Below are 14,541 nucleotides of genomic sequence, written 5' to 3'. Positions count from 1 at the left end.
CCGGACGCTTCTAGCGTCTTCGTTCCAAAAAAAAACAAGACGCCCATGTGATGTGATGATTGACCGGTCAACTCCTGGGAAGTCCTTAGTTTGCCGGGCTCACAGGAAGTGATTTGGCTGGGTGGTGCATGGCAGCATCCAATTCTGGGGACGTACTGCATGCATGCTTGTTGCTTGGCAGCAAAAGGCAGGCTAATTTTGGTACCAAAAAGCATGCAAGTTTAAGACAAGTAAGTTTGATCCATTCCACTGCATACGGCCGGCCACGAGAGACAAAGCGCAGCAAGCAAGGCAACCAAAGCAAAGCAAGGAGATCATATCATCATTCATGGCGCCCGGCGGGGTTGTGCTCCTCGGCCTCCTTCTCCTGGCGCTGGTGGACGCGCTTGCCGCCGTCCACATCGACATCGCGGCGGCCCTGTTCCACTCGCACGACCACCTCGGGGGCAACAAGCACAAGGACAAGCAGTCTTCTTCCTCGCCTTCGTGGCCAGACGGCAATTACCTTCCGCCGGCGGGCAACAAGGAGAAGAAGGACAAGAAGGAGAAGCCTTCATGGCCGGACGGTAACGCCGCGGATTTCTTCGCGGAGGCTGCCAAGAAGGGGCTGCGGTCCTTCACCGGCGGGCGGGGCGGGTACAAGACGATGACGACGGAGTTCCTGGACGCGCATAACCAGGTGCGGGCCAAGTACGGCGTGCCGCCGCTGCGGTGGAGCAAGAAGCTGGCGCGGTACGCGCGGCGGTGGTCGGACGCGCGGCGGTTCGACTGCGTGATGATGCACTCGGTGGGTTCCCCCTACGGCGAGAACGTCTTCTGGGGCACCGGGTGGGACTGGAAGGCCGTGGAGGCCGTGGGCGACTGGGCCAGCGAGTCCTCCTTCTACGACTGGCGGGCGCAGGCCTGCCACCCGGGCCAGGTCTGCGAGCACTTCACCCAGATCGTCTGGCGGACCACAAAGTACGTCGGCTGCGGCCGGGCCGAGTGCCTCGCCGGCGGCGTCTTCATCACCTGCTCCTACGACCCGCCCGGGAACTGGAAGGGAGAGGTGCCGCTCACCTAATTCTTTCTTTTTGTTAATTCATTCAGTAGTAGCCCATTTGCCTCTTCATATTGGGCTGGGCTGGGCTGGGCTGGGCTGGGCTGGACTACACCTCAAGTTTTCATTTTCTTTTATTAGCGGACTAGCTTGTCTTCTTAATTTACTCGACTTTTTTTTACTTAATTTACTCGTCAAATATGAACTATGCTCGGTGCATCTTGAGCAACAAGACAAAAAGATAGACATTTCATGGTTCCAGCACGCACCAATAATTCAGCAACAGAGTTCATTCAGCACAGAGATCACCAATAATTCAGCAACAGAGTTCATTCAGCACAGAGATCACCAATAATTCAGCAACAGAGTTCATTCAGCACAGAGATCACCAATAATTCAGCAACAGAGTTCATTCAGCACAGAGACCATATGTAGAGGCAGCCAATTCAACTCAGGGTAGACCAAGAATCAACAAAATGAACCAAGCATATATATTTATATCAGTAGGTAAAGTAAGTTATTCCATGAGCGACAAGATATATATATATATATATATTTCTATGAGGCAAGGGAACCAACCTTATTTCTTCTACTCCATAAGGGAGATTGATATGATTAGCTTTCTAACGCGAACAATATAATTAATTATAAGCTACTGATGGATCCGACTCACTCACTCACTCCCTATACACATCAGTAGTAGTCTTCCTCTTCTTCTCTCTGCTCTCTGTGGTGGATAAATATATAGATGGATGGTGGTGTATATATGCTACTGCTACTGGCTCTGGGGTCTATTAATCAGTGGCCGTTGTCGGTGGATCCGTAGCCGTAGGGGTTCTTGCTGGCCCAGTTCCACAGGTCTCTGCACATCTCCTCCACCCCATACTTGGCCCTGTTCATGTTCATCACATCATCATTGTTATTGTTATTGCCTTGTTATTGTTATTGTTACACCATCCATCACAACCAAACTCTCGAGAAAAGATCCAACTTAGTAGCAACCAAAACAACAAAGAGTAACTTACTTCCACTTGAGCTCCTTCTCTGCTTTGGCGGTGGCAGCGTACACAGTCTCGGCATCTCCAGCTCTTCTTCCAGCATAAACCAGAGGGATTTTCTGTAAAAGTTATCAGTATTGGTATCAGCAAAGCAAAGCAAAGCATATAAACATATGCATGTGAGATGATGATTCTACTACTTTCTGTAAAAAAGTTGGTTTACCTTTCCGCAAGCCTTCTCGAATGCGGCAACCATCTCCAGCACGGATGTCCCCTTTCCAGTGCCCAGATTGTACACTTCGCACCCTGCAATTAAGCGCAAACCATTCATTCATCCGTTAACAACAACCCTTCTTCAGTTAAGTATAAGATCATTCATCATTGTCAGCTGTCATGTTCATGGTTGGCACGCACCTATTCTGTCAGAATCTTCGTAGAGCTTCCTCAAGGCGGCGATGTGGCCGTCAGCCAGGTCAACAACATGGATGTAGTCACGTACCTGCCATAATCATGTGTTGCATACCAATACTAGTTAGTTAGAGGCAGCAAGCGAGATTCTAGCTAGCTCTCAATTATGCACGAATGAATGAATGATTGATTGATTGATTCATCAGTTGGTTGGTTAGTTAGTTAGTTAAGGGTTGGATGTTGCACATACATACCCCTGTTCCATCCTTGCTGTTGTAGTCGGTCCCATAAACCGTCAGCGCAGGCCGCCTCCCGACAGCGACTTGCTGGACATAGGGCATCAGGTTGTTGGGGACTCCAAGGGGGTCTTCCCCGATGTAGCCGCTCGGGTGAGCGCCGACTGGGTTGAAGTACCTCAGCAGTATGATCTTCCAGTCAGGGTCCGAGCGCTGGAGGTCACGGCAGATGTCTTCAATGACAAGCTGCACACACACACACACACACACACACACACACACACAATGTACTTAGTGAGCAGCTGTGCAAGAGAAATATCTGTCATTGACAGGCAACATAAAGCAAGTCATAGTGGCTCTGGGTGGTACCTTTGTTCTGCCGTAAGGGTTGGTCGCCGAGAGCGGGAACTCCTCGGTGCAGGGCACCTCCTTGGGCCACCCGTACACAGTGGCTGATGATGAGAAGACAAGCTGTGGAGTTGAAATGAAAGCAGTTTATTAACATCCAGACCAGATGATGATGATGACAACCATTCGATTCGGTGTACTTAATCATATGCTTATACACCAAGGTAGCAGCATAACTAATTGATGCTGCAGAACAGAGCATATATGGCCTGCAGTGCACTGTAGCGCCGTCCTTAAGCCTAACTTATTCAGACCCAACAGATAACCAACTGTAATGAAACTGTCTGCATCTGAACCCAATAATGAAGGAATGCCTAACTAGTATGCTGCCAAGGTATTTGCATCATTGGTTATTGCAGAACAAGTAGGAATGTGTAATGGGATGTTTGCTTGAGCCTACACACACCAGCATGCATGCTGTCTATTGTTGAGGCTTGATGAGAGAGTAAACAAAGACCAGCTGTCCCTCCCATTGCTGTACTCTAGTCGAGAATGCCAAGGCCATTGCTGTAGTATTGCCTAGTGCAGAACAAGCAATGGGCCTGAACCTAGGTCACACCGTCCATTATTCAGACAGACAGGCCAACTGTTACATACATACATACATACATACAGAGAGAGTGACCCAACAATACAATACAAATACAAAAAGGAAAAAAAAGAAAAAAGAAAAGGCGGGTATGTGGTACCTTCTTGCATCCATGTGCTGCCATGACTTGGAGGAGGGTGATGGTGCCGATGAGGTTGTTGTCGTAGTAAAGCAGGGGCTTCTCCACGCTCTCCCCGACGGCTTTCAGCCCGGCAAAGTGGATCACAGCCTCGAACCTGCTCGACCAGACCAGCCAGATGATGAGCGATGAGCATAATAAAACAAACACTCGTAGCTTGATTAAGCCTATTTTCTTATGCTAATATGGTGTTGATGATGACAAGTGTCCGTCCAATGCATGCATGGAGAAAATGAATTAAGGAACGAATATGGAAGAGCATAACCGGCAGGTCCAGCTGCAGATAGCTTGGCTTGCTTGCTAGAGACAACTTTCCAGCCAGCCCAGCTCGGGCGAGAGAGAGAGAGAGGCATGAATCGATGGATCAATCAGAGAGGCTTGTACTAGTAGCAGATGACACCTACCGACGACGACGATGCAGAAAGAAAAAGAGTCGTATTTGGTATAGCAGCAGATACGGCTGGCTGGCTGGCACGACGGCCGGACGGACGGACTAATCAACCTTTCATTTGTGGACTCAATAATATACTATAGTTAATTATTAATAATAAGCCGAAAAAAGATACTTCTTTTTTGCGGAAAAAAGTAGAAGATACCTTTGGGAGGAGAAGATTTGGTCGAGCGCCTCCTTGTCACGAAGGTCCACCTGCAGCAACGCACGCACGCACATATTATTGCATTATACGTATGCAGCAAAATAAAATAAATCATCAATAATTTGATAGAAGAAGAAAATTTGTAGTAATTATAGGAAACCAATTTGGCTGACACATGTACGTAATGAATCCGTCCTTGGTCAATCAAAACCTCCTTATTTAATACTCCCTCCGTCCGGAAATACTTGTCATCAAAATTGATGAAAATGAATGTATCTAGAACTAAAATACATCTAAATACATCCATTTCAATGACAAGTATTTCCGGATGGAGAAAGTAGATGAGGCAAATCTTATGCCTCCGTTTCGAAAAGAGCAACGGAGGAAGGAAGGATGGTCAATTGGAGTTGGGCTGTGTCCTGTGTGGATGGAGACACGCGTTTTTTCCCTCACATGGCGGAGGCGGAAAGGAAGGAAGGAAAATCAACGACTCGGCACGCGTCGCATGCACCAAGAAACAAAGAAAAAAAATAAGGAATCGACTTTTTTCTTTCTTTCTTTCTTTCCTTGTTTCTAGAGAGTTGTAGCTACTTGTGTCTATCTTCTTACTAGTAATTACAGTTACAAGAAGAAGAAGAAGAAGTTGCTTGCTTATGAGAAGGAATAGGATGGAGAGAGGGCAAGGGAACCAATTCACGGTTGACGGGACCGCCGGAGAAGGAGGATGGAATCGGAATCGGAACGGAAACTGAATGAAGCGACCGCCGGAGAAGGAATCGGAATCGGAACCGGAACGGAAACTGAATGAAGCAACAGAAAAAACAAACAGAGAGGGAACCTTGCGGAAGTCGAGGCTGTTTTGCGGGGCGTTGGCGAGTTGTCGGACGCGGCGGATGGCCTCCTCGGAGGCGTTGTCGAGGCTGTCGACGACGAGGACGCGGAAGCCCTGCAGGAGCAGCTGCAGCACGGTGTGGCTGCCGATGTACCCCGCGCCGCCGGTCACCAGGATCGTCCTCAACACCGCAGACACCATCTTCTTCTTCCTTGCTCTCTTGTTTCTTTTGGTTTTATATATATGGGGGGTGTTCTCCTTGCGATACAAGAGCAGTTGCAGGGAGGAGGCAAAGCGAGCGCAGGGTGGGATATATATGGAGGAGTCGACAGGGGAGGGGACGATTCCTGATTCCTCCACCGCCCACGTTCCTTGGCATATCCTCCTCCTTCCTCTCTGCTCTGCTCTGCTACAATATGGGCCGTACACGTGTACCATCCGCCATGGATCATCATAAAAATCACCCGCGTCATTCATTCCTTCAATCACCGTCCTCCACATCCATCTCTTGTGGATATACATCACCATCGACCGTGATTAAATTTTTTTCCCCATTATTTACTACTACTCCTCCTTTTTTTAGGGGATGGTACTATTTTTTTTATTATTTTTTTTAGGAGCGGGGATGGTACTATTTATTACTACCTCAATCCCTTTCTTCCCATTGAAAGAGTCTCATCTCCTCTCTCTCATATACCTCCATCTCATAATAAATTCTGAACAACTCCCCTAGGGTTTCTAGGGTTCCACCTATCCTCCGGCGACTACGCACCGGAGTCCACGTAAAACCTCACCGGCGGATCGGCTTGCCCGGCCACGGGTGAGATCTACCTTCTACTGCCACGCGCGCGTGCGTGCATGGCGGATCCATCGCAACAGGTGTTAGGGGGCGAGGAGGGAGAGATGGCGACGACGGAAACTTTGGCGGCGGCAGGGAGGCCGAGTGGTTCGGGAACAGCAAAGGAAGCGGGTGCGGAGGAAGATAGACGTAGGGAAGGGTCTGGCTATAGATTGCAGGACGTCCGAAACCAAGCTGAAGTAGACGAAGAAGAGTTCGGGGATTACCTCGGACCCGATCCAGATCTGGAGGACCAGTTCGCGGGGATGACACTGCATGGAAGGGAGGAGGAAGAGCTGGACTTCTCGGAGGAAGTTGAAGATCTGATCAAGGATGTTCGCTGGCTTGCCCTGTTCCGAGTCCACACTACGAAACCCTTTAGTCATGCCGCGCTATTGTCTCAGATGCGTAATGCATGGTCGGCGGCACAAGGGGTGACGTTCAACATCAAAGGGCCTAACTTGTTTCTGGTTCAGTGCCACTGCTTGGGGGATTGGAAAAGGATCATGGAGGGAGGTCCATGGCTGTTTAGAAGGGCACCGGTGGTGATCCAGGAGTATGATGGATTTTCGGATGTCAAAGGTTATAGCCTAAATAAAATTCCAGTTTGGGCAAGGGTGAAGGGGTTACCGGATGGTCTCACGAGGAGGAAAGAACTAGCGGAGAAGGTTGCAGCGAAGGTTGGTGATCCACCCTTCACCGTGATCATCAACGAGGGGAGGATCAACCCAGCAAGCACCCTCTGTGTGAGGGTTTATGTGGATGTCAATTTTCCGCTTGTCCGTTTTGTGCCAATAACACTGAAGGAGTATAGAAGATACAGTGTCTTCTATGAGAAGCTACCGGACTTTTGCTTTGCTTGTGGTAAGATGGGTCATGTTGCAGATGAGTGTGGAGATGGGATACACGATCCGAACTCCTTCGAGTGGGGAGAGTGGCTACTGTGGGAGCCGGAGGTACCGGTGGTTCAGGGTGGAGGGGGACGAGGTAGAGGAGAGGGAGGTGGTAGAGGGAGAGGTAGGGATACAGGAAGAGGAGACAGAGGAGGTAGAGGTGGTAGAGGTTCGATGGGAGGTAGGGGGAGAGCCGACCCTGGAGCAGGGGTGCCATCCTTTGGAGCGCAGCAGATGGAGGTGGAGGTCCAGGGAGATGGTATAGGAGAAAGAGTGGACAGGGGAGCGAGGAAGAGGTTGGTCGAGGTGGACGGCACCCTGAATGTGCGTGGGCAACAACTAAACCATCTGGCTGGCCGGGTTGCCGGGACTGTTATGATGATTGAAGGCGCTACTCCAGCGACAAGTTCAAAAGCTACGGTATCCCCTCCGAAAAAGGACCCCATTGTGAAGAGGAGGCGTCAGGACGGAGCAGAGGATGAAGCAGTTCAAACAAATGAGGCGGTCTCCCTCGAGGAGGACCACCGGACCAGATGAGAACTTTGTGCTGGAACTGTCGCGGGATTGGCGACCCAGCGACAGTACATGAGCTCCGCGAACTCGTGGGGGCCAGTGCGCCGTCGGTTCTTTGCATTGTTGAGACTCAGATTGCGAAGAATCGAGTGGAAGGTTTGGCGGCATCTTTAGGTTTTCAGAGTAGTTTCGCAGTAGCTAGTAGTGGGCGTAGTGGGGGTTTATGTATTTTTTGGAAGACAGAAGTGAAGTTGGTAATAAAAAATTTCTCTCAGAATCATATTGACTCTTGGGTCTCGGTACTAGGTGGGGAGCAGTGGCGCCTTACCTGCTTTTATGGTGAGGCTAATCGAAGTTTGAGGTACAAAACATGGGATACTATGAAAAGATTGAGAGGAGAAAGCACTCTTCCGTGGCTATGCATCGGGGATTTCAATGAAATCTTGCGTCAGGAGGAGCAGATGGGTCCCAACACACGTGACAGTGCACAAATTGAAGTGTTTAGAGAAGCAGTTGACGTCTGTGGCCTTGCCGACCTTGGATACAAAGGGCTAGACTGGACATGGGAGAAAAGGGTGACGGGAGGTAACTTCTGCAGGGTACGTCTTGACAGAGCTCTTGCTTCGCCTAGTTGGTCGAATATGTTCCCTTTTGCAAGTGTTGAGCATCTGACCGCGGTCAAGAGTGATCATAGCCCTATCCTTCTTAAAAATGAACTTGATGAAGGAAACATACGCCTTGGCTTGAAAAAGCCGTTCAGATATGAGTGTGCTTGGGAGCAAGATGATCGGTTCAGAGGTTTGGTGGAGACAACATGGAATGGTGATGGTCCAGCAACGTCAGTTTCTGACCTGGCAACAAAACTTCACAACATGTCAAGGGCTATGACTCATTGGAACAGATTCACTTTTGGATCAGTTCGACATGAGCTACGCTCTCTGAGACAAGAACTTGCCACACTTCAGGCGGACCCCTTGAGATCCGGCCCTACTGATGAGGAGAAGAGAATAGAGGACCGCATGGTAGAGCTTGCTTATAGGGAGGAAATTATGGCAAGATAGAGGTCACGCATCACCTGGCTGTCGGAGGGGGATAGCAACACCAAATTTTTTCAGAGAAAGGCGAGTGCAAGGAGGGCTAAAAACAGCATTACAAAGCTAGACCGGCAGGATGGAACCACCTGTACAGATCTGAACGAGTTGGCAAATATGGCAACTGCCTTTTATTCCAATCTATATACATCTGAAGGTACTGTTGGTATTGAGGAGGTTTTGTCACATATCCCAACAAGGGTGGATGGTAATATGAACGCAAGATTGAATGAGAATTACAGTAAGGAGGAAGTTAAGGATGCCCTCTTTCAGATGTTCCCCACTAAGGCCCCGGGGCCAGATGGTTTTCCCGCACACTTTTTTCAGAAACACTGAGATTTATGTGGTGACGAAGTCACAAGGATGATTATCAGAGTGCTTGATGGAGTAGATTCGCCGGAGGAGATTAACAATACGTTCATCGTTTTGATTCCCAAGATTGCAAGTCCAAAAGTTTTAGGACAATTTCGGCCAATAAGCCTTTGTAATGTGATCTATAAGATTGCTTCAAAGGTCTTAGCAAATAGGCTGAAAACTATCCTCCCCGAGATCATCTCTGAAGAGCAGTCCGCTTTTGTCCCTGGGCGTCTAATCACGGATAATTTCATTACAGCATATGAATGTTTACATTATATGAAAACAAAGAGGGTGAAGGGAAATAGGTTTTGTGCACTAAAACTGGACATGATGAAGGCCTACGACCGGTTGGAATGGTCATATTTGAAGGCGGTGATGCTCAGGATGGGGTTTAGTCACCGTTTCACTGATACAATCATGAGGTGTGTTACATCGGTTTCTTTTCCTGTTTTGTTTAACGGTGCAAGTTTGGATGGTTTCAGGCCCACCAGAGGGTTGCGACAAGGAGATCCTATTTCGCCCTATCTTTTTCTGATCGCAGCCGAAGGGCTCTCCTGTCTGTTAAAGGGTGAAGGAGGAGTGCGGGGCATAACAGTGGCACCTAATGCCCCCCCGGTGAACCACTTGCTATTTGCCGATGACAGTTTGCTCTTTTTTGAAGCAAATGAGTTAAGTGATGCACGTATAAATGAGCTCTTGAGGACCTACTGCAATGCTTCGGGCCAGCGGGTTAACATGGATAAATCGTCAGTTTTTTTCAGCAAGGGTGTATCTGCTTCTACCCGCGACACCATTAAAAACACCCTGGGTGTCCACACTGAATCTTTGTCAGAGAAGTATCTGGGCCTGCCATCGGATGTTGGCAGGGCAAAGGAGGGCTCTTTCAAGTTTTTGAAGGACCGAATTTGGAAGAAAGTGCAAGGTTGGATGGAGAAGTGCTTATCAGGCAGAGGGAAAGAGGTTCTTATAAAATCTGTAGCCCAATCCATCCCAACTTACTCAATGGCATGCTTTAAACTTCCGAGAGGGCTGTGTGACCATATTAATAAAATCATTCGGAAGTTTTGGTGGGGTTGCAAGAATGGTCAGAGGAAAACAGCATGGGTCTCGTGGAGAACTATGTCAAAACCAAAATTCATGGGTGGTTTGGGATTTCGAGACATGGAGCTTTTCAATCTAGCCCTGCTTGCGCGGCAAGTATGGAGGCTATTGCATGACCCTGATTCATTAAGCGCTCGTGTCCTCAAAGCGAAGTACTTCCCTGAAGGGGATCTGATGGAAGCCAACCTAGGTCTTGCGCCCTCCCAAGTCTGGCGCTCCCTCTTGGAGGGGCGAGATGTTCTTGCTCTGGGACTAATTAAGAGAACTGGGTCGGGCCAAGACACTAATATCTGGCACGATAATTGGATGCCGAGGGACTATAATCTGCGACCTCTTTGCGCTCGATCGACAAACCCTCCATCTTTTGTCTCAGAGCTTATTAATCCTCCTACGCGGACATGGAACAAGCAAGTTCTCGATGAGCACTTCATTGCTCCTGACGTCGAAGTGATCCTCAACATACCCCTCAGCACCCGGGTTCAGGACGATTTTTGGGCATGGCACTATGATAAACGGGGAATTTTCTCAGTCCGCTCGGCCTACAGAATGCTTTCTGCAATCAAGTTCCAACGGGAGGATTGGTTGGAGCATAGAACAGGTCATTCTAATCTTGCAGCAGAGAAAAAGTCTTGGTCTCTACTTTGGAAAGTGAAAGTACCATCAAAAGTGCGGGTGTTTGTCTGGAGACTGGCACATACATCGATCCCGACGGGCCAAGTTCGACATGATAGGCACATGGCGGATGATCCCAGCTGTCCAATATGCGGTGCAGAGAATGATACATGGCGGCACTCGCTACTTAGCTGCCGTATGGCTAGATGTGTCTGGGCGTTGGGGGATGATGAACTACTGGAGCATGTGATATCGAATCGAAGTGAGGATGCAAGACTCTGGTTGTTCTGGCTATTCGAAACCACAAGTCAAGAGGACGTGGCCCGGGTGCTGGTCACCATGTGGGCGATATGGTGGGCACGGAGGAAAGCCATTCATGAGGATGAATTTCAGAGCCCACTCTCCACAGTGTGCTTCATAAGGCAATTCTTAGAGGATCTGGACATTGCCACTGTTCGTACCTCGCGAGGTAATCCTCCTCTGTCTAGGGTGCCTAGAGTGAAGGTGTGGCTCCCACCTGGAGAAAACGAAGCCAAACTGAATTGTGATGGTGGAATCTCATCCCTGGGGAGAAAGGAGTAGCGGCGGCGGTGTGCCGTGATAGTACAGGCAGGTATTTAGGAGCTTCTGCTGTGGTTTTTGATGGCCTGATTGATCCAGTAAGTTTGGAGGCGCATGCATGCAGTGAAGGTCTAGCGCTTGCTCGGGATTTGAATCTTCATAATCTGGTAATAGCCTCGGACTGCCTTGAGGTGATCTCGAACATCAACAACACTGCAGCACCAGTTTATGCTCCGATCCTAAAGGAAATTATTGTGAGTAGGAACACTTTTCATACTGTCTCTTTCCGTTTTGAACGTAGAGAAAATAATTTTGAGGCCCATTCGATAGCTAAAGGAGCTGCGTCTCTTTCGGTGGGTCGCCATGTGTGGCTAGGGAATTTACCCGACATTGCTTGTATCCCGGATGTCTTGAGCGTTGAATAAATCCCTAGTTACCCTAAAAAAAATCTCCTCTCTCTCATTAGTATTTTTTTATTGACTAGTTTATAGTTTATTTCTTCCTTCTGTCACAAATGAAATCTCTCACACCCGCAAAAAAAAAATTGAAATCTCTCGGCGTGTTCTTTTTCTGTGTGGGAAAATCCCTGAACATGTGTAGAGCTGTTTTTTTCTATAGAAACTGTAGGCCAAAATTTTGTATTTTCCGCCAAAAAAATTGTACACCACGAGGGAAATCTGTACCTTGCATTCTTTTTTTTTCTCTACAGTACCACGAGGGAGTACTAAATTAGGACCGGCAGCAGGGCTAGCTGGTCGGGCTACATTTGATTTGATGCAACCAAATGTGATGGTGTCAGCTCATCACTTGTCCGTTTTCTTTCATCTTTCTTGGCTTCAAACGGATGGATCGTTCTTCTAATCACACGTGGCAACCAATCCACCCGTCTCTTTCCTCCTTTTTTTCCCTTTCGATCCTAATCCATATCCATGGTTAATATGTGCCCCTGTCGGCAATCCACAACCATCCAACGTGTTTGTGTGTGATTCAAATAAGTGTCGTGACTTTAGTTCAGCTTTAGTTTTTTGGATTAGAGGGAGTATATTATACCTACATGATAGGAAAGCAAAGAGATGGCACCTTGTGGTTTACACACCGAGTTGGAGGCGACTGTGTATTTCAGCACTCTTATTATTCATATCAACTCAAAAATGTACTCTTACACACAAGTGTTGTGGTTTACACACGAGTTGGAGGCGCCCGCCTTTTTTGTTTGAATGCAACTTCACATAATCTGAATTTACATGATCCCTGTCAAAATAATTCAGTGAAAAATCTTTGTGATGGATATCCTTCCTTCCGCAAAGACAATATAAATCTCCAATAAGTATATCACTCTCTTCGTGAATGAATATACCGCGCGCGTCATCCCTTCAATCACCGTCCTCTACATCCATCTCTTGTGGATATATATCACCATCGACTACGATTTCTTTCCCATTATATATTCTTATATACTCCAGTATTAACTACACGTTACCAGAGCCCATAGCCTCCGTCCCTTTCATCGGAAAGAGTCTCTCTCTCACACCAGTGTCCGTCCATGTGTAGCGTTTATTTTTTTCCTCCTCCCCACAAAAAAATATCTCGGCATATTCGTGTAGAGCAGGTTTTCTATAGAATAAATTTTGCAATTTACAAAAAAAGAATATTTTTTGTGCACGAGGAGCAAATTCTGTACCCTACCATTTTTTTTCTATATACCACTAAATTAGGACCTTCATCCAGCCTCAATCTCCGTCAGGAAGTCATCGTACTAAGATGATCCCATAGGGCCAACGCACCAGAACAACAACCGTCACGAAGAAGAGAAGTTTAGATCGAAAGGATCCGAACAAACCCATCAAGACAACCACCGACCGAATCCCGCGAGATCCGCCGGAGACACACCACCACACGCCCTCTGACGATACTAGACGCACCACCGGGATGGAGGCTAGTTGAAGAGAACCTTATTCTATCTTCAAGCTGCCGTTGTCTCGCCTTCCTGAGCAGGACACAAACCCTAACAAAACTTGAAAAAGCACCTAAAAACGAAGCCCTCCTGCCGGCAAGGGCCAGAATCCACCGTACACTCATGGCCCTAAGGCCATAGGAGACATGGCAGACCAGCGGCGCCGCTGACGGAAGGCAGGAAGCCCAGCCGTATTTCCTTGGAGGAGAGATGAAGGAGGGAGAGACACACTCGGCTGTCCAACTTTTACCTTCCTTCGTCTTTCCAACTGTCAACTACAATAATGTTTGCCTCCGATGAGGGAGGAGCGATGACGACGGAGCGTCTTCAGCTCGCTTCAATGCTTGTACTCGTTGCTTTGTGGTCTACATATATTGCTGTAACTTTTACTTTTATTGTTCTTTGTACTACCTTAAGAGTTTTTTTTTTATGAATGGATTGGTTGTTTTTTTCCTGAAAAAATATCATTGTAATATTGGATTGTCTAAAAATAAATATAGAGATTTGGCTCTCATTCTCGAGAAAGGAGAGAGTATCGGAAGCTTGATAAAAATGAAAGCAAATTAAGTGGTAATCAAGGGATCATCAGGAAATATATAATTGATGGAGATAAGATGGATCGGGTCGGTCAACTAGCTCGTATACGTACGCAAAAGTAGTAGAGCACGTAAGTGGACGTGTGCGGATGAAGCGAGGACGTATCCTTTTTCACCAGGACACGGAACATAGATGGATTGACGTCTGCTGCAGGTGCAGGTTACTTTGTGCTCAGCCAAAACCCATAACTAAAGATACAAGAAACAAAGTCAAACCACAAGGAAAGATTATTTAGTACTCCCTCCGTAAACTAATATAAAAGTGTTTAGAATATTAAAATAGTGATCTAAACATTCTTATATTAGTTTACAGAGAGAGTATTAGCTAGGTTATTAATGGTTGATTAATTAGAGGAAAAGGTAGGGTCAGTAGAGTATTACGTAGAGACGAGTACAAGAGTAGATGCACAAACGTGTAAAGTCTAGTTGCAATGACCCTTTTTGCAAAATCTATAGAGTGCTTTCGTATTTTATTTCCTTTTGTGTTCTCTTTAGAGGTTTGTATATTGTCCCACGAAAAAAAAAGAGGTTTGTATATATGTGTTGCTATCTCTCCATCTTTTTCTGTCATATATCGCCACCAAATTGCTATTGTCATCATTTACTACTGCCGCACATCATCCACAGACTGTTACATATTTACATCCACCCATCTATCCCATCACAAGTGACCCTCTAAGCTCCTTGCATTGAGACTACCTTATTATACTAGACAATGCCCTGCGCGTTGTTGTGGGATTTTCCGATGACTTGTTTGACATATGATGGTTGAAGAATATT

At 47.3% G+C, this 14,541-nt stretch overlaps 2 protein-coding genes across 2 annotated transcripts; one reads left to right on the top strand and one right to left on the bottom strand.

The window, feature by feature from the left end:
• The first annotated feature begins 259 nt into the window (after positions 1-259).
• Positions 260-1,378, top strand: LOC123071105 (pathogenesis-related protein PRB1-3). The gene has a single exon (XM_044494585.1). It carries the CDS (start codon positions 329-331, stop codon positions 1,061-1,063), a length of 735 nt encoding a protein of 244 aa, XP_044350520.1. The 5' UTR covers positions 260-328; the 3' UTR covers positions 1,064-1,378.
• Positions 1,379-1,507: 129 nt separating this feature from the next.
• Positions 1,508-5,546, bottom strand: LOC123071094 (UDP-glucose 4-epimerase 1). Its single transcript, XM_044494574.1, has 9 exons — positions 5,252-5,546; positions 4,414-4,463; positions 3,779-3,914; positions 3,051-3,152; positions 2,700-2,927; positions 2,452-2,536; positions 2,261-2,343; positions 2,065-2,156; positions 1,508-1,931 (listed from the first exon to the last, which is right to left on the bottom strand). The coding sequence occupies exons 1-9, from the start codon at positions 5,444-5,446 to the stop codon at positions 1,838-1,840; spliced, it is 1,065 nt and encodes a 354-aa protein (XP_044350509.1). The 5' UTR covers positions 5,447-5,546; the 3' UTR covers positions 1,508-1,837.
• Positions 5,547-14,541: the final 8,995 nt, after the last annotated feature.

The sequence above is a fragment of the Triticum aestivum genome, chromosome 1A (genome assembly GCF_018294505.1).
Source record: "Triticum aestivum cultivar Chinese Spring chromosome 1A, IWGSC CS RefSeq v2.1, whole genome shotgun sequence".
NCBI classification, from domain to species: Eukaryota; Viridiplantae; Streptophyta; class Magnoliopsida; order Poales; family Poaceae; genus Triticum; species Triticum aestivum.
This window is presented reverse-complemented; position numbering and strand designations above follow the sequence as displayed.

Coding starts and splice junctions, on each gene's coding strand:
- LOC123071105 (XM_044494585.1), top strand. CDS start 329: ATGGCGCCCGGCGGGGTTGTGCTCCTCGGCCTCCTTCTCCTGGCGCTG.
- LOC123071094 (XM_044494574.1), bottom strand. CDS start 5,446: ATGGTGTCTGCGGTGTTGAGGACGATCCTGGTGACCGGCGGCGCGGGG. Junction 3,915..4,413: donor CAAATCTTCTCCTCCCAAAG/GTATCTTCTACT, acceptor CTGGTCGAGCAG/GTTCGAGGCTGTGATCCACT. Junction 2,157..2,260: donor TCGAGAAGGCTTGCGGAAAG/GTAAACCAACTT, acceptor TAACTTTTACAG/AAAATCCCTCTGGTTTATGC.